The following is a 15499-nucleotide window of genomic DNA, read 5'->3' as shown; positions in this document are numbered from 1 at the left end:
TAACAGCACAAATTCACAAACTCTCTTAGCTCACTGGAGCCACCAAGAAGGATCTTGAGCCAGATATGTGTAATTTAGAAAAACATCAAGCAAGGTGGATTTTCCTGAACTCATGGCCCATTGGAGCAAATTCATGCTTCCGACCTCAGGCCGAGAAAGAGTCAAACTGTTACTTAACAAATGGTTAGGGGACGGCGAGGAAGGAAGGACCTACAATCCGATGTGGAAGATGCCGGGAAAGCAGCTTGGGGTGGGGTTGGGGAGTGCTGTCTTGGGGCTCAACCCCCTCACCCATCTGCGATTTTGATCACGGTGAAGGAAGGAGACATGCATTCTTGCAGTCACTCGCTGGAGTTCTCGCTCTCCATTTCAACGTGATTTCACAAGTGGAAACACACTCAGGAGAAAAATCTAGTGGGATTTTCTTCTCCCAGAATTTTCCCAAGATAGCCTTACCTCCCCTTCTCTCCTAAGAGCGAGACTTAAAAAGAAACAAAGGCGGTAAGTGCTGGGTCCAGAGCCCGTCTGTTCCCAAGCTCCAAGTCATAAAACCCCAGGCTCCCTTGCCTTAATCCAATTGTAAGAGCAAATGCCTTTCGTTGGTAATTTCATTTGTAATTTCTTATCCTGCCATCTCCAGGACGGGAGGTTTTATTAAAGCGTTTCCAAATCTGCTTGTGATTATGTAAGAAAAGTTTCTGCCTGCAAGCACGCGCGTCACAGCCACAAGCCAGCAGCAGATGCCAGCCTGCCTGGCCCTTAACCCTCCAGAAGGGCTCAGACCTAGGCAGAAGGTGAGGGGGGAAGGAAGAACTGCATCTTGGCCCGACCATCTGTCCTTGAAAATCATGAAGAAGTCCTAAACAGAGTGTTTGCTTGGCCAGTGTTTTGTTTATGTCCAATAGCCAACACTGAACAAATCAAAATTTCATATGGAATCCCAATTTCTGGATTTCTTTTGCAAATCAGTAGAGCGTAGGCAGGGATTCTGTGTAGCAGTGGAAATGCCAGGTTAGATACCCACGGCTTTTCCCAGAGGTCCAGTGTTCCATACTCCGTTCTACCTCCTCACTCCAGCTTCGTGCTGAGGCCAGCCGTAGGAGGCAGGGCAGGTGGCACCAGCATTTGGGTTCCTGCCAGCCATGTGGCTCCCAGCCTTACTTTGGTCTAAGTCCTTGTCACTAGGAGCATTTGGGGAGTGAATGGGTCTCAGGGAGGATCTCCTCTCTCTCTCTCTCCCTTTGTCTCTCAAATAAACAAATATGCTTATACATTTAGCTCTTCTACCATTTGGCTGCTGTCCCTCACAGCTAAGCCCTGACATCCCTGGCTCTGAACCTCTGAACTCCTCTCCTAACACCCCTCGGATCATTTTAAGTCTTGGTGGGAGGCAGATGTCATTTTTCTGTACTCCAGCCATCTCCTAGGCATGGCTGGCCACTTCTAAATCATTCAGGGCTCACTGTCGGAAGAACCCAGGATGGGAGAGAACTGGTGAGTGATGTGGCACTGTGCATGCGCACAAGGCAACAGCATCCAGGGCTAGTGAGGGCCACCAGGTGAGTGGTATCCAGGGCTTACCACAGCAGCAGATTCCAAGACTTGACTCTGAAGCATTCTGAGCCTTGTTCTGGTTGAATGGCCCCCCTCTTCCTCCAGCCAGCCACTGACCACGGGGCTAGGCAAGGTCCCTCTGCAATCGTTTTGTCCCGCCTCAACGCAATCCCACCTAAAAATGCCACCCTCCTGTGGCAGCGCATCTTCTCCAATCCTCTTCCTTTCTTTTTCTTTTTTTAATTGCAAAGTCAGATGTACAGAGAGAAGATAGGAAGATCTTTAGTCCATAGATTCACTAAGTGACCACAATGGCCAGAGCTGACCCAATCCGAAGCCAGGAGCCAGGAACTTCCTCCAGGTCTCCCACACGGGTGCAGGGTCCCAAGGCTTTACGCTGTCCTGGGTTGCTTTCCCAGGCCACCAGCAGGGAGCTGGATGGGAAGTGGAGCTGCCAGGATTAGAACCGGTGCCCATATGGGATCCCGGCGTGTTCAAGGAGAAGACTTTAGCTGCTAGGCCACTGCGTCAGGCCCCCTTTGTTTCTATAAAGTTTATTTATTTACTTACTTATTTATTTTGTAATTACTTTATTTGGTGAGTGGCAAACGCAAGGAGGCAAGATTGAGAGGGGGAAGGAGGGAATCCCTGTATCTACAAAACTGTGTCATGGAAAATAAAGAAAAATATGTGAGACATCTCTTCCATTGGTTAATTCACTCCACAAAAAAAAAATAGTCTACAAAGCCAGGAGCCAGGAACAACCCAGACCTCCCAGACAGGTGGCAGGGCCCAGCTTTTTGAGGCATTCCCTATTTGCTCCAAGTGCCCATGGCAGGAAACTGGATGACAAGCAGGCCCAGGTCTCGAACCCCCGACTCTGCAGGGTGGAATTATCCCACCCAGGCTCCTCCTAGACGTGCAAAACCAGACCTCGGGTCTTCCTCTTTAAACGGAGAGAGCTTTGGTACTCGGAGGACAGGCGCACCTCCCACAGGAATCATACCAACTGCACGCAACAGGTGGACACACCTCCTAGCAACCGCCCTCCGCCCCAAGCTCCCGTACACTGGGTTCGGATCACAGGCTCACCTGTCAAGCCGGTCAGGATGGAGGAGCAAGGGGCGCTGACTGGCCGGCTCTGGGGCCGCAGTCCCATTCGGGCTCAACAGGCGACACCTGGGCGCGTTCAGAATCCCCAGCGCGAGCCCCGCTCCCAGAAGCCAGATTTAACTCACACACTGCACCTTCCAGTCACAGCACGGAGCACGGGCGAGCACAACCTCACACACAAGTGACACCGAGTAGAGCAGGCTGGCTTTCCCAGACCACCCAGAGGAGGAGTACCGCTTCAGAAAACCCATGCAAGGCCATTGCTGGGCGTCAGGCTCCAGCAGCGGACTCCGAGACCCAAGCCAGCACAGTGTCTCCTGCGCTGGGTGCCAAGTCCTCAAGCTAAACTTTGAACGGACCGGTTTTCCAGAAAGTAGGAGATGGACCGCTCCAGAGGGGCCAGCGCACCCTCAGTGGTTAAAACTCCCTTCAGCTGTCACCTCACAAGTCTGTCAGCTTTTGCTTGGTATCCCCCAAACACACAAGACTGGGCCTGCAGGAAGTCAGCAGTTTCCTCAGGTCACAGGTTTTGAGGCCAAAAGTCAGAGGTTCGGGCCTCTGGTGTGTGTGGCGGCACTGCGGAGGGGCTGGAGAGAGCTTCCGGGTCGGACTGGTTCCATCCCCACAAGCTTCCAGACCGGCCTTAATTACTTCCCAGGGCACAGCCCTCTTGACCTCCTGACCTTGCGGGAAGCCCCGCCTCTTAAAGGCTCCGAACCCCCCAACATGGCCCCACGGAGGACCTGGCTTCCAAAGCACGGACCCTCAGGGGACACATCTAGAGCCCTGTGCAGAATCATAGCAGCCTGTATGGAAAGTAGCTTAGAAAAGATTAATTTGCCTTGCATTTCTGTTTCTGCTTTCGCTGGCCTTTTTTGTCTTATCCATTCCAGCCCCTCTGCTCAGTTCAGGGGGTACCGGTCTGTCTCCCTATAGACAGGATGCTGCCCAGTTCATTAATCACACACCAAACACAGTTCGTTGATGACATTCAGTTTAGTGTCTTTTTTGATAGCGCCCATTGCATTCTCTCTCTCTCTCTCTCTCTGTAAAAACAGTGGGCAATGTGGCCCGGCACTGTGGCCTAGCGGCTAGGGTCCTCATCTTGAACATGCCAGGATCCCATATGGGCACCGGTTCTGATCCCAGCAGCTCCACTTCCCATCCAGCTCCCTGCCTGTGGTCTGGGAAAGCAGTAGAGGATGACCCAAAGCCTTGGGACCCTGCACCCGTGTGGGAAACCTGGAGGAAGTTCCTGGCTCCTGGCTTCGGATTGGCATAGCATCGGCCGTTCTGCTCACTTGGGGAATGGATCACCAGACGGAGGATCTTTCTCTCTGGCTTTCCTCCTCTCTGTATATCTGAGTTTGTAATAAAAAAATAAAATAAATCTCTTTTTTTTAAACAACAGAAAAGGCACCTGGACTTATTGGGGGCTCTGGGAGGGGATGGAAAGTCCTTTCGCCTCTAAGATTGGGCCCCAGAGCTCAGAGAGCCTTCCTCGGAGTTTACTAACCAGGCCCTTCCAGCGCAGCGCATCCTCCTAACTGGAAGCCCTGCTTTGTTTTCCTCTTCACCCAGGCCTCATTTTTCTCTGTCATCAGTCGTCTAAATTCCCCGGGGTAGGCTGCAGTTATGACTGGATGGGGTTGCATGCACATCCAGGTATTTACCTGCCTCCCTACTTTGGGGCCGAAAACGTCTTACGAGCAAGTTTTTAAATTAGAATTATTTTATTATAGGCATGCATGAGCTGCCTGTGTTATCTGGGGCTCTTTTTGCTAAGATTTTGTTGTTGTTGCCTTTAGTCCTGGTTGCCGGTTAAGCCTTCGGACGTGGTTGAATTCGGGTGATGTCTGAAACTGGCTTTGAGACCCTAATTGTTAAGGATGTTGGAGGGCCTCGCCTCGCTGGCTGCCCTCCCTGCGTTCAGAACAGGTTGGAGAGGCAGAGGCCGAGAAAAGCTGGCCAACCGCGCCTCCGGTAACCTAGCAACCGGCGCCTTAGCAACGGGGACGGGGCGGGACCTCGGGAGGAAGTCGGAAGCAGGTGTCCGGGTCTCGCGAGAGAGGCTTTTGCGCGCGAACCCTTAAGTGCAAGGGCCGAGGTATCGTTCCGGCCGGATTCCCTGGGGTTAGGGTCTCGTGGATCTGATCACTGCGGTCTCCCAGCCATGGACAGCTCAGCCGGACAGCAGCAGGAGCAGCCCGCGTCGGCCAAGATCCGGAACCTGCCCTGGTAGGAGGAGGCCCGGCTGTCGCGGAGGACAAAGCGGGTCGGCCGCGTCGGGGATTGTGGGGGCAGCTGGCGCGACCCCGAGGCTGGAGGCTTTGCCCCTGCACCCCCAGCTTCTGCCTGGGGCTCTTGCGGGGTCTCCCTTGCTGCACGGGAGTGCCAGTGGCCATGGGTGCTTCGCGTAGGAGGGGGGACCTTGGAAAGGGTTTGGGGGGAGACCGACTGGGTTTACCCCGGTGGTCTGAGCTCAGGTCTTGCACTCATGGCCTTCCCGCTGCAACCTGGGGTGCTAATCCTTGGCTGCACTTTGATGGGACATGGCTTCGTTTAGGAAAACTGGGCATTGTTTTTGCTGGTTTTGATCCTGGTAAAATGCACACAAAGTTCCCGCTAGATGTGTACTTTTCACTGGCATCTGGCAGGAACACCTCACTATCTACTTCCAGAAACTGGAAACTCCGTATCCATGGGCAGCCCCGCGCACTCGCCCTTCTCCTAACACCTGGCATTTTTTTTTTTTCCTGCATCATGGCATGTGTCCGAATGTCATTCCATTTTTGTGGCTGGATGCGACATGGTATTCCGTTGTGTTCCCCTGGCCCAACCGTCATTTATGCATCCGCCTGCTGGTGGATGTGAGTTCAACTTTGAATTCACCGTAATAGGAGGTGCCTGTTCCAGGTTGCCGTGCGAGGTGGACAGCTGGAAAGGGGAGATTAGAGCTCCCTTTTCCAATCTTGTGCTCTTAGCATTGTGGTCTAGGTACGGAGGTGGGCAAGGGAGCTGTCCTGTGTCTTGTACCGTGCAGTAGCACTCAGTTCTCACCACTAAAAATGTCTCAGATATCGAGTGTCCCCGCAGGACATACCCTGGTTTGAGAACCACACATCCGTATAGAAACTTGGAGCGTTTTGTTTCTCTTCCTCTTTTCGTTAGGTTCGTAGCAAAAAACATGCTTTTGCGCAAACCGGACCCTTCTTGAGCTGTGTACATTCTGAATTGTGTTCCAGGGTTGAAAAATACCGGCCCCAGACCCTGGATGATCTCATTTCGCATCGGGACATTCTGAGTACCAGTGAGTAGCTGCCTGGCTGTGCCTCTTGTCTTGGGGTGGGCTGGGGGAAGCACCTGGTGCCAATTTCTTGATGAAATGTGACACACAGAATTATAACCTTGAAGGATGTGATGGAGCTTTGTGGGGTGCAGCCTTAAGGGTGGCACCCTTTAGTTCCTGCACCTGCCCCCTGCCTTGTACATGACACTGGGGTATGAGACCAATCCCCAACAATGATGGCGGTGCACTTTCTTCCTGTTTCTCAGTTCAGAAGTTTATCAATGAAGACCGCCTGCCGCACCTGCTCCTCTACGGCCCCCCGGGGACTGGGAAGACGTCCACCATCCTAGCCTGTGCTAAGCAGCTCTACAAAGACAAAGAATTCGGCTCCATGGTCTTAGAGGTATGCCATCCTGCAGGGTTTTATTAGAGCTTTTGATATAAGTTGCCTCAGGGGCAGTTGAGAAGGAAGCCGGCTTTGAAATGAGATCCTCCCGTTTGCTTTTTTACATGTAAGGCTTCTTCTGGACCCTGTGATGCTTGTATGATAAGGGAGCCATTTTTCTCTGCCGAGCCCAGCTTTTACTCAGTCCCTCCCGGTTCTGTGCATCCCTCCGTAGCATTCCTTTCCCAGAAGGCTGAGCTGTGTACCCCAGAAGCTCCCTCACAAATCCTGCTTGGATTTGGCCAATAGGAGCCTGACAGAAACTGAGGTAGGAAGAGAATGGTGCTCTGGGCCTGGGGGTGGGGAGTTACCACAAGCTGGCACTACAGAGCACATCTCCAGTGCTGCCCTGCCCACCAGGTGCCAGCAGGCCAGGGTGAACACAGGTGCTGCTTGGTGCTGCAGTGCCCCGCGTCGGATGGGCAGCTTTTAAGTTATCATGTCATTGAAGTGCCTGATTATTGCATCTGTATATAGCAGGGACTTGTCTGATATACATAGATCATACAAATCCAGATGTTGTTTTTTTGCCAAAAAAAAGAAACCATGCAGTCTTAGGTTTCCGCTGTGGTCCTGGAACCTTGCCGTTCGGGTTGTGACAGGTTAAGAATCTGCTGTAGCCTTGGACTGTGGTGGCTACAGTGAGTGTCATTCCGTCCTCACCAGGCAGGCGTGCTGTCCAGTGCTACCAGGTCAGGGAATCACCTGCCCAGATTGCGTGGCGTGACCATCCTGGAGGGTTTGGCAAAGCTGCCATTGACCTTCAGCATGTCATAGCATGGCCGAGTGAGTTTTGAGGACAGCTGTGGATTTGTTGGCTTGGTTTTTTTAGGCTCCTCTGCTTCTGATCCAGCTTCCTGCTAACGTATCCTGGGGGTGGCAGGAGACCCACCTCTCTAGGCAGCTTGGGTGGTGTACCAGGCATCTGGCTTCGCCCTGGCACAGCCCTGGGTGTTGCGACATTTGGGACACAACCAGCAAAAGCAAAGTCTCTATCTGTCTTTCTGTTACTCTTTCAGGTAGATGAAAGGAAATAACATTTAAAAACAAATAGATAGATAGTGAGCTGTGGTTTTTATTTTGGCCTTTCTCTTCCACATTTAGCTGAATGCTTCGGATGACCGAGGGATTGATATTGTTCGGGGACCAATCCTGAGCTTTGCCAGCACAAGGACAATATTTAAGTAAGAATTATTTGCATATCTGTCTCCCCCTAGAGATTTGGATCAGTGAGGTGATATGGCTTAGTTTTCCAATATGATGTAAAAAAGAAAAACCTTTGTCCAAAGCAGCAGGAAAAATAAGGTACCAGGATGGTGGTAAGAAAATAGTCTAATTATCTAAACCTATTGTAACAAGTATCCTCATAATGTTTTGTTAAGTGACCAAGAACTGGTTACATCCTAACTAGATGTTAGGACTAGAAGAGCTAGTTCAAGGTTAAACAGAATAAACTTAGATCTAAAAGTATACGCAGGCTGTATGGTGTGAAGACTTACACCTAAGGAAGGAAGCAGGTGGAATGCCGAGTGGAAAAGGCGGGCAGCAGAGACAGCAGGAGGGCAGGGCAGGAGCGAGGCCTCGGCCCCCAGTCCTGTGAGCACAGGTGTCGGCCCTGGTTCCAGGAGAAGTGGACCTGGCAAGGTAGTGCCTGCCAGCTCCAGCGTGCACACAGAGATTTAAGTGCAGGTGGCGGAGTGACATGGAAGAATTCTCAAGACAGTGCTGGGTGTTTCCCTAGGAAAGGCTTTAAACTGGTGATCTTGGATGAAGCCGATGCCATGACCCAGGATGCCCAGAATGCCTTGAGAAGAGGTAAGAGGAGCTGCCGGGGACATGCTGGCTGCCAAGGGCGCTCGGGGGAAGCCCCGAGCTGTGGCAGGCCTCCTTGGCCGTGTCCTGTCCTCACTTGGTCCAGAGAGAACGCACCTGTCTGGTAGGGGCTTCCCTTCCAGCACACGGAGGACCTAGCTGGGCGTTTCACCCTCTTGGACCTCTGCATTGAACTTTCTCAGACCCTGGGAAGAGCTTTTGTTCCTAGGCCAGTCGACCTTTCTGTTGGTACAATCCTGAGATCCAAAGTGGCCACATTGTAAGAGAACGGGGACAGTTGGTGGCCCTCAGAGAACTGCCCTTACCTTGCCAGGCACCCCGGGGAGAACCAGGCGGGGCGGGGAGAGCTGTGCTGGGTAGATTCGCGGGGTCTGAGTCCATCCATCCATCTTGAAGGATACGCTAAGCTGTCTCGGGATTTGGAGTGAATCAGCTCTGAGAGCAGAACGTGCTAAGAACTTGGCAGGGAAGGAGAGAATTGTGCACCAACTGAGGAGAAAAAGCAGGAGGAGGAGGAGGAGGCTGGAGACAGCTCTGGCTGTTCCTTCAGCATCCTGCTCTGCAGAGCGACTGTCGTCTGGGCAGGGCCGGTGGGCACCCAGCATCCTCACCTCTGCCTGCGGGGTTGGTGGTCCCAGAGTGCTCTCGGGTCCAGGCAAGGTCCACCAGCTCCATGGGGAAGTCTATCTTCGATGGGACCCCAGAGAATTTCCAGGGATTGGGGGTCTTGAGAATCAGCCTGGCTTTTAACGTGCCGCCTCATTCTGCCTCCCCAGTGATCGAGAAATTCACGGAAAATACTAGATTTTGCCTCATCTGTAACTACCTGTCCAAGATCATCCCCGCCTTGCAGTCCCGGTGCACCAGGTTCCGCTTTGGTCCCCTGACGCCAGAACTCATGGTCCCCCGCCTGGAGCACGTGGTGGAGCAGGAGAAGTGAGTGTCCCAGGAGGGCCTGGGGTGGCGGCCAGCACCCGTCCGCAGGCGGGATGCCCAGTGAGTGCAGAGTCTGCATGGGGACCTGCAGCTGCTCCCAGCCTCCCTGGCGTCTCGCAGACAATTCCTCCCCCTACCGTCCTTGGGTGCCTCTCTGCATTTCTCACCATGCCAGCTTCCTCCCACTCGGCTTTGTCACTGCAAACAGCCTGCTGCCGAGGCCCTTGGAGAAGGTGCTGCGTTCTGAGACCTCGCATTCTGTGTAGTCAGAAGAGGTGTCGGCTCAGCAGTGGTGTCTGGGGCCAGGGCGTCTTCTCCCTGAGAACACAAGCCAAGGCTGGTGGCTCAGCACCAGGACCCCATTCCTAAGAAAGGGTCTCCCTGTACCTTGCGTGGCTGAGACTCCTAACATGAAGTCCACGTCGCTCATGCTAGAGAGTGAGTTCTAGAAGGGACAGGTCAGGAGAGAATCACAAGCTCTCTTCTCTTATGGTTTCAAAGTCGTAATCATTCTGGGCCACCTGGTCTCCCTCGGTGAGTGCCGTGCTCTAGGGAGGCCTAGTAAATAAATAAGTCCCTTTCGCCTGCTTCCTTCCAGGGTTTACGTAAGCGAGGATGGGATGAAAGCTCTTATAACCCTTTCCTGTGGAGACATGCGGAGAGCTCTGAACATTCTGCAGGTAGGGGCGCCCTGCTTGCAGCCCGTCTTGCTCAAGAAAGGCCCAAGCCACAGGACCACGACTCTGGATGCAGAGGCCCAGACAGGGCCAAGAGCTAGACCTGTCCCCACCACCTCCATGCAGCCTTTGCGTTTTAAGTCATGGAGTCATTTGTTGCGAATCAGTGTAGGCACAGAAGGACTCCGCAGCCCTAAGAGCCGGCCGGCAACAGCTTCCACTAATATGCCAGCTCTTACCACTGTTTAAAAAATATATACATATATAGGGTTCAGGTTGTCCTGAGCTCCCTGGCATTGCTGTCTGCACTAGTTCTCCCTGGCTCCCTGGCTGCCCGCAGCCACCCCTAGGATCTGTCCCCCTGTCTGCACAGAGTACCAACATGGCCTTCGACAAGGTGACCGAGGAGACCGTCTACACCTGCACGGGCCACCCACTCAAGTCTGACATCGCCAACATTCTGGACTGGATGTTGAACCAGGATTTTAGCACAGCCTATAGGAGTATCCTTGGTCGTGACCAGTGCCCAAGGCCCGAAAGTAGCCACAGGGGCTCACACAACTCAGGCCAGCGTGGATACCTTGCTGGCAAAGGATGGTGGCTGCCTGTGCCTCTCTGGTCAGCTGGCAGTGGGAGCGAGTGTCAGGAGGTGCAATAAGGGCTTGTCTTCAGCACCCGGGGTTCTTCCTGCAAGGCTCTGACCTGGCTGAGGTTGGAAGGGTAGGGCAGCAGTTGGGCCTTGTGGTGGGAGCTATAAGGATTTTCCACTGTTAGCTTACTGTGGGATTAATAGCTAGCCATAGTACCATGGAGACTTTGTGGAAGGCATTTGGCTGTGTGCTCTAGTAGGAGCAGGGACAATTGTTACCTTCCAGAAAGCCCTTGCTGAAGATAAAACATTAAAAAAAATAACAACTGAGGCCCAATATGTACAGCTTCAACTTGAGAAAGTGCTGTGTCTGGAATCACCAGTGCTCCTTTAAATAGCCTGTCCAGAACAGGAGTTTGCTTAGAGGGCTGGTGCTGTGGGGTGGCCAGCTAAGCTGCAGCCTGCACTGCTGGCCTGACCTCCCGTGTGGGCACTGCTAGGCATCCCAGCTGATCTACGTGTGATCCAGCTCTCTGCTAATGTGTCTGGAAAAGCAAGTCGTGGGGCCCTGTCACCCACTTGAGAGACCGGGATGGAGTTCCAGACTCCTAGCTTTGCCCTTGCCCAGCCCAGGCTGTTGTAGCTGTTTTAGGAGTGAAAACAGCAGATGGAAGATTGCCCTGCTTTTCAAACGAATCTGGAAAAAAAAAAAAAAAAACCTAGCTTAGGATACCTGTACCCAACATCAGACAACCTGGGTTTAAGTCCTGGCTTGGCTCCCAATTGTAACTTCCTGTTGATTCTATCTTGGGAAAGAGGAAACCACAGGTTCAGGTGCTTGGGTCGCTGTAACCCATGCGGGAGGCGTGAACCGAGTTCCTCGCTCCCGGCTCCGGCTATCTCTGCCTCCCTAAGAAATGAAATGATAAAGAGCTGCTCGCTGGGATTGGGAGGCGAAATTCGTGTAGAATGTGTGTGCTGGATGCTGTTCCCCTGGCCTTAGCTGTTGCTCTCTAGACATTATGGAGCTGAAAACCGTGAAGGGGCTGGCACTGCAGGACATCCTGACGGAGATCCACTTGTTTGTGCACAGAGGTAGGTGCCTGGCCACTTCCCCCACCAAGACGTCACGTAGTTCTGGGTTACGAACGACAGTTCGACAGAGAACGAGGCTTTATTCTTGAAAAGGAATGAGGGAGCAGGAATCCGACCTCTTTCTTTTGGCAGGTCTGCCTTGCAATGGAAAACCACTTTTGGATCTCTAGAATTGCTGGAGGAAGTGGCATGGGGGCGGGGAGAGAAAACCACCTTGTATCGGCCCTTTCCTCCAGGAGTTTGTGTTTTATAGCAAAACTTAGTATGCTCGACTTCACACTCCTACAAGATGACTTGCCTGAGAAGAGGGAGATGTGTCCTCATGTAAACCATGGGTGGGGATTGTCCAGCCAGCAGGCCACATAGGGCTTGCGAAATCACTGTACCCCTGCCAAGGCCACCATGGGAAGGTCGGGAAACTCCATACACGTGCAGCTGGCTAGTTTTCCAGTCAACCATCCTGTGTGGCCCACGAATGATGTTATGTACACTCAAATGGCCCTTGGCAAAACAAACAGGTACCCCCACCTGGATGTAAGCCAGAGACCTGAAGAAAACCGCCTTGAGTCATTCTCCTGGTAACTTCTAATGTAATGGATTCTCGGCCCCATAGCGTAGAGGCTATCGCTGTGGTCCACTTGGATGGGCCTCTGGAGCAGCAGCGGGTCTGGGCGTCTTTCCCGGCTCCAGGGGCCCCATGGCCGGGCCTCAGGAGCAGCTCCCTCCTGCACAACTGCCAGCCTGAATGGGGTCGGTGAAGGTGGGTGCTGCCTGTGTACGGCCAGCTGCTGGCTTAGGTCACGATGCCCTCTTCCCGTTTTGGGGATGTGTTTACTAGAGCTCAGCCTGAGGCCTCGGGAGCTCCTGAGCTGTGTGAGATTTCGGCCTTTGCTCATTCTGCCTCACTGGGTTTCTCTTTTCCCTCAGTTGACTTTCCATCGTCGGTCCGAATACATCTCTTGACCAAAATGGCAGATATTGAGTGAGTATTATTTTTGCAGAAGCCCCACCTCTAGTGATTTGTCTCTCGATGCTCAGTCTCAGCTTTGACTAAACCCTCCACATAAGATACATTCCATTTCTTGGTGGTCTTTACCGGGATGTGGCAAAAGATGACAGCTTCTTATTTAAAGGACAGGGGAGTGACAGCAAGGTGTGGCATGGGGCTGTCAGATTTGGGGTGAGGGCCTCCCCTGAGACCCCGAGGCTAAGCCCACATCCATTCTGCAGAGATTGAGGTCACATGGGGACAACCAGCTTTCCAGCTGTTAAGAAGGCATTCTGGCATACTAAAGCATACTGGGGGAAAAGCAAACAGCAGACTCAATTTTCCACTTTGCCTGTTCAGTAAACACTGTTATTAACCCCCAGTGGGGCTGGCAGCTATCATTTAAGTAGGCAGAGCACTGGGTTCAAATAGGCATCCGCACAGGCCAACTCAGACCTGCTGTCCAGTGCGCTGGCTATCAGGCACACAAATCAGGTCACCCCTTCCCAGTACATCATATGATGATGATGCGTCGACAGACACGCAAGAAACGGCACGTAAGCCATCAGCAGCCTGCTTGGCTGAGGAGACCGCTGACTTGAGACAGGTCACCCAGACCTCCTAGGCAGGGAAGTGCCTTAACTGAGAGGAAGAAAACATCATGCAGGTGAACAAATCACCTTTTATCCCAGGAATCCTGTGTATCTGTCAGAACAAAGTGTGGACACTGCCACTGATAACTACAAGTTAAATAATCTATCTTAAAGTCACAGAGCTTATAGAACTATACCATAAAATAATAATAAAAATTGGGGGGGGGGGAGGCAAATTAAAATCATCAAAAAAACAAAAGACCTAGCTTCTTTTCATCATTTTGAATCAGACTTGCGAATGCATGTTTAATGCCAAAAGGTAGATGTTAAGAGGGCCAGATAGAAGAGGGCTATCCAGGGTGAGTTTTGGTGAACTCCCACCCCTATCTGGAAAGTGACTTCTCAGCCCTTGACCTCCGTTCTTCACTCTTACCCCTGTGTTGGGTTTCTTTCAGGTACAGACTTTCCGTTGGCACCAACGAGAAGATTCAGCTGAGTTCTCTCATTGCCGCTTTTCAAGTCACCAGGGACCTCATTGTCTCAGAGGCATAGGTTGCCCCAGGCCTTGACCCCAGTGCCCAGCTGGGCCTGGGGGCAAAGGACCCAGTTATGGACACAAAATGAGCTGCAGTCACCCCAAGCCTTCCCACTGTAGATGGGCACCCACCTGAAAGTCTTATGTTTGCACTGTTTGTTGAGGGGCGAGGGGTGTTCAGGACAGTTTTACTGTGTTGCTTTTCTCTGTACTGCAGGAGGAAAAAAAAAAGCTTTGTTTCCCCAGCATCGACGCTTCTACCTTTTCAGTGACAGGAAAGTAATTAGCCTGCCCCATTTCAGTGGAACACAAAGGCTTCCTCCAAAGCCCATGCATGTCCTCTTTGGTACTGTTACGGCCAACACCATTGGCAAGAAAACAGACTGTGGGGACAAATGTGGTGCCATGGGATAAGCTACTGTCTGCCATGCAGGCATCCCATGGAAGCACCGGTTCAATTCCCAGCCTGTCGCGTTTGCAATCCAGCATCTTGCTAATGCACTTGGGAAATAGCTGGAAGTGACCCAGGTATCTGATTCTCTGTCACCTACATGGGTGACCTGGATAACTCCTGGTTTCGGCCTGACCCAGTTTTAACTGTCAACGGCCATTTGGTCTCTAACTCTGCCTTTCAAATAAATTTAAAGAACAGAATTTTCTTATTTAAAAAAAAAAAAACTGGCCTTTTTATTTCTCCTCTTTAAGGTGAGGAGTTACCAGCAAGTTCCAAATTGCAATGTGAATAGCAGGGGAAAAAGCCTTTTAACTTAAAACACGGAGTGAAGCCTTTGAACACATCCCTGGGGACCAGAGGCTCTAACGCGGGCTGGTTGAGTGCACAGAAGGCAGAGGTGAGGTTATACCTGACCATAGCCAGGACTGCCGAGAGGACCAGGGAGTTTGAACAGATCTAACAGTACATCAGCTGTCCTTATGTCAGTGTCTTCACAATAAACCAGTTTGCTGACTGGTCACCTTGCAAGTGACTCTCCCCTTGGCCAGCTGCACACTGACTAGTTGAACTTGCTCATGTTTAATGCCCTGTATCTACACTCAGAACAGACCTTGGAGGCTGCTCTTGACAGAAGCATCAAGATTCTTAGGATGGTCTGAGTTGTGGTTTTCAAACATGGAATGGTGGGAAAGCAGCTCATTCAGTACAAGCTACACTTTGAAGCTTGGCCCCTGGTCCTTGGCTGGTAGTATTCCCCAGTCCTCTGGCAGCCACGACCCCCACCAGCCCCATGAGCACAGGGGAACTGGGTCAGGCCTTTCCGCACCCAGCATTGTCAACGCACCTCAGTCGGGGAGCACCTGCTGTCTAGAGGGAGAAGTCAGTTCCTCTTTGTGTGAGTGCCTCCCATTCTGGGCTGTGTGATTACTTCAAAATACCCAGAAAAGGGAGCCAGTTGGCCAGTCCACTCCCAGCAGTTGTACTACTAGTTTTTTTTTAAGAAAAAAAAAAAAGGAAATAGATGGAACAAAGAGGCAGACAAGCTTTTAACTTTTCCCCCCATCCCCCAGGACAGGCCCCTTGGGAAATGGCTTTTCTGCAGCAGTGTCTGCAGTAGTGGAGAAGGTTCCCCTTCCTGCCCAACAGCCATGAAATGCTGATCAAGAAGGCCAGAGTCAGGTGCTGCCCTTGGCTTACCTAATAACTTAAGATATGTTACTTTTCCCTGAGGCAGACTTTGGATGAGGTATCTTGATGAGGGACCTACAGATCATGAGCTCTGAAGGAGCGCCCCTGAGGGGGCTGGAGCTGACACTGGCTGATGAATCCTGGGAGGTCTGGCAAAACGGCCAGGTGCTGCTACCGAAGAGACCAAGACACCCGCTTTTCACACAATGA

At 52.1% G+C, this 15499-nt stretch overlaps 1 protein-coding gene across 1 annotated transcript; it reads left to right on the top strand.

Moving 5' to 3' along the window:
• Nucleotides 1-4740: 4740 nt before the first annotated feature.
• On the top strand, nt 4741-14881 carry RFC5 (replication factor C subunit 5). Its single transcript, XM_040986922.1, has 11 exons — nt 4741-4905; nt 5913-5977; nt 6223-6359; nt 7506-7585; nt 8143-8216; nt 9011-9170; nt 9769-9850; nt 10221-10350; nt 11454-11531; nt 12459-12513; nt 13568-14881. The coding sequence occupies exons 1-11, from the start codon at nt 4841-4843 to the stop codon at nt 13662-13664; spliced, it is 1023 nt and encodes a 340-aa protein (XP_040842856.1). The 5' UTR covers nt 4741-4840; the 3' UTR covers nt 13665-14881.
• Nucleotides 14882-15499: the final 618 nt, after the last annotated feature.

The sequence above is a fragment of the Ochotona curzoniae genome, unplaced genomic scaffold (genome assembly GCF_017591425.1).
Source record: "Ochotona curzoniae isolate NIBS_2020 unplaced genomic scaffold, NIBS_Ocur_1.0 contig_46, whole genome shotgun sequence".
NCBI classification, from domain to species: domain Eukaryota; kingdom Metazoa; phylum Chordata; class Mammalia; order Lagomorpha; family Ochotonidae; genus Ochotona; species Ochotona curzoniae.
The sequence above is the reverse complement of the archived record's forward strand: the minus strand, read 5'-3'. Positions and strand labels throughout refer to the sequence as shown.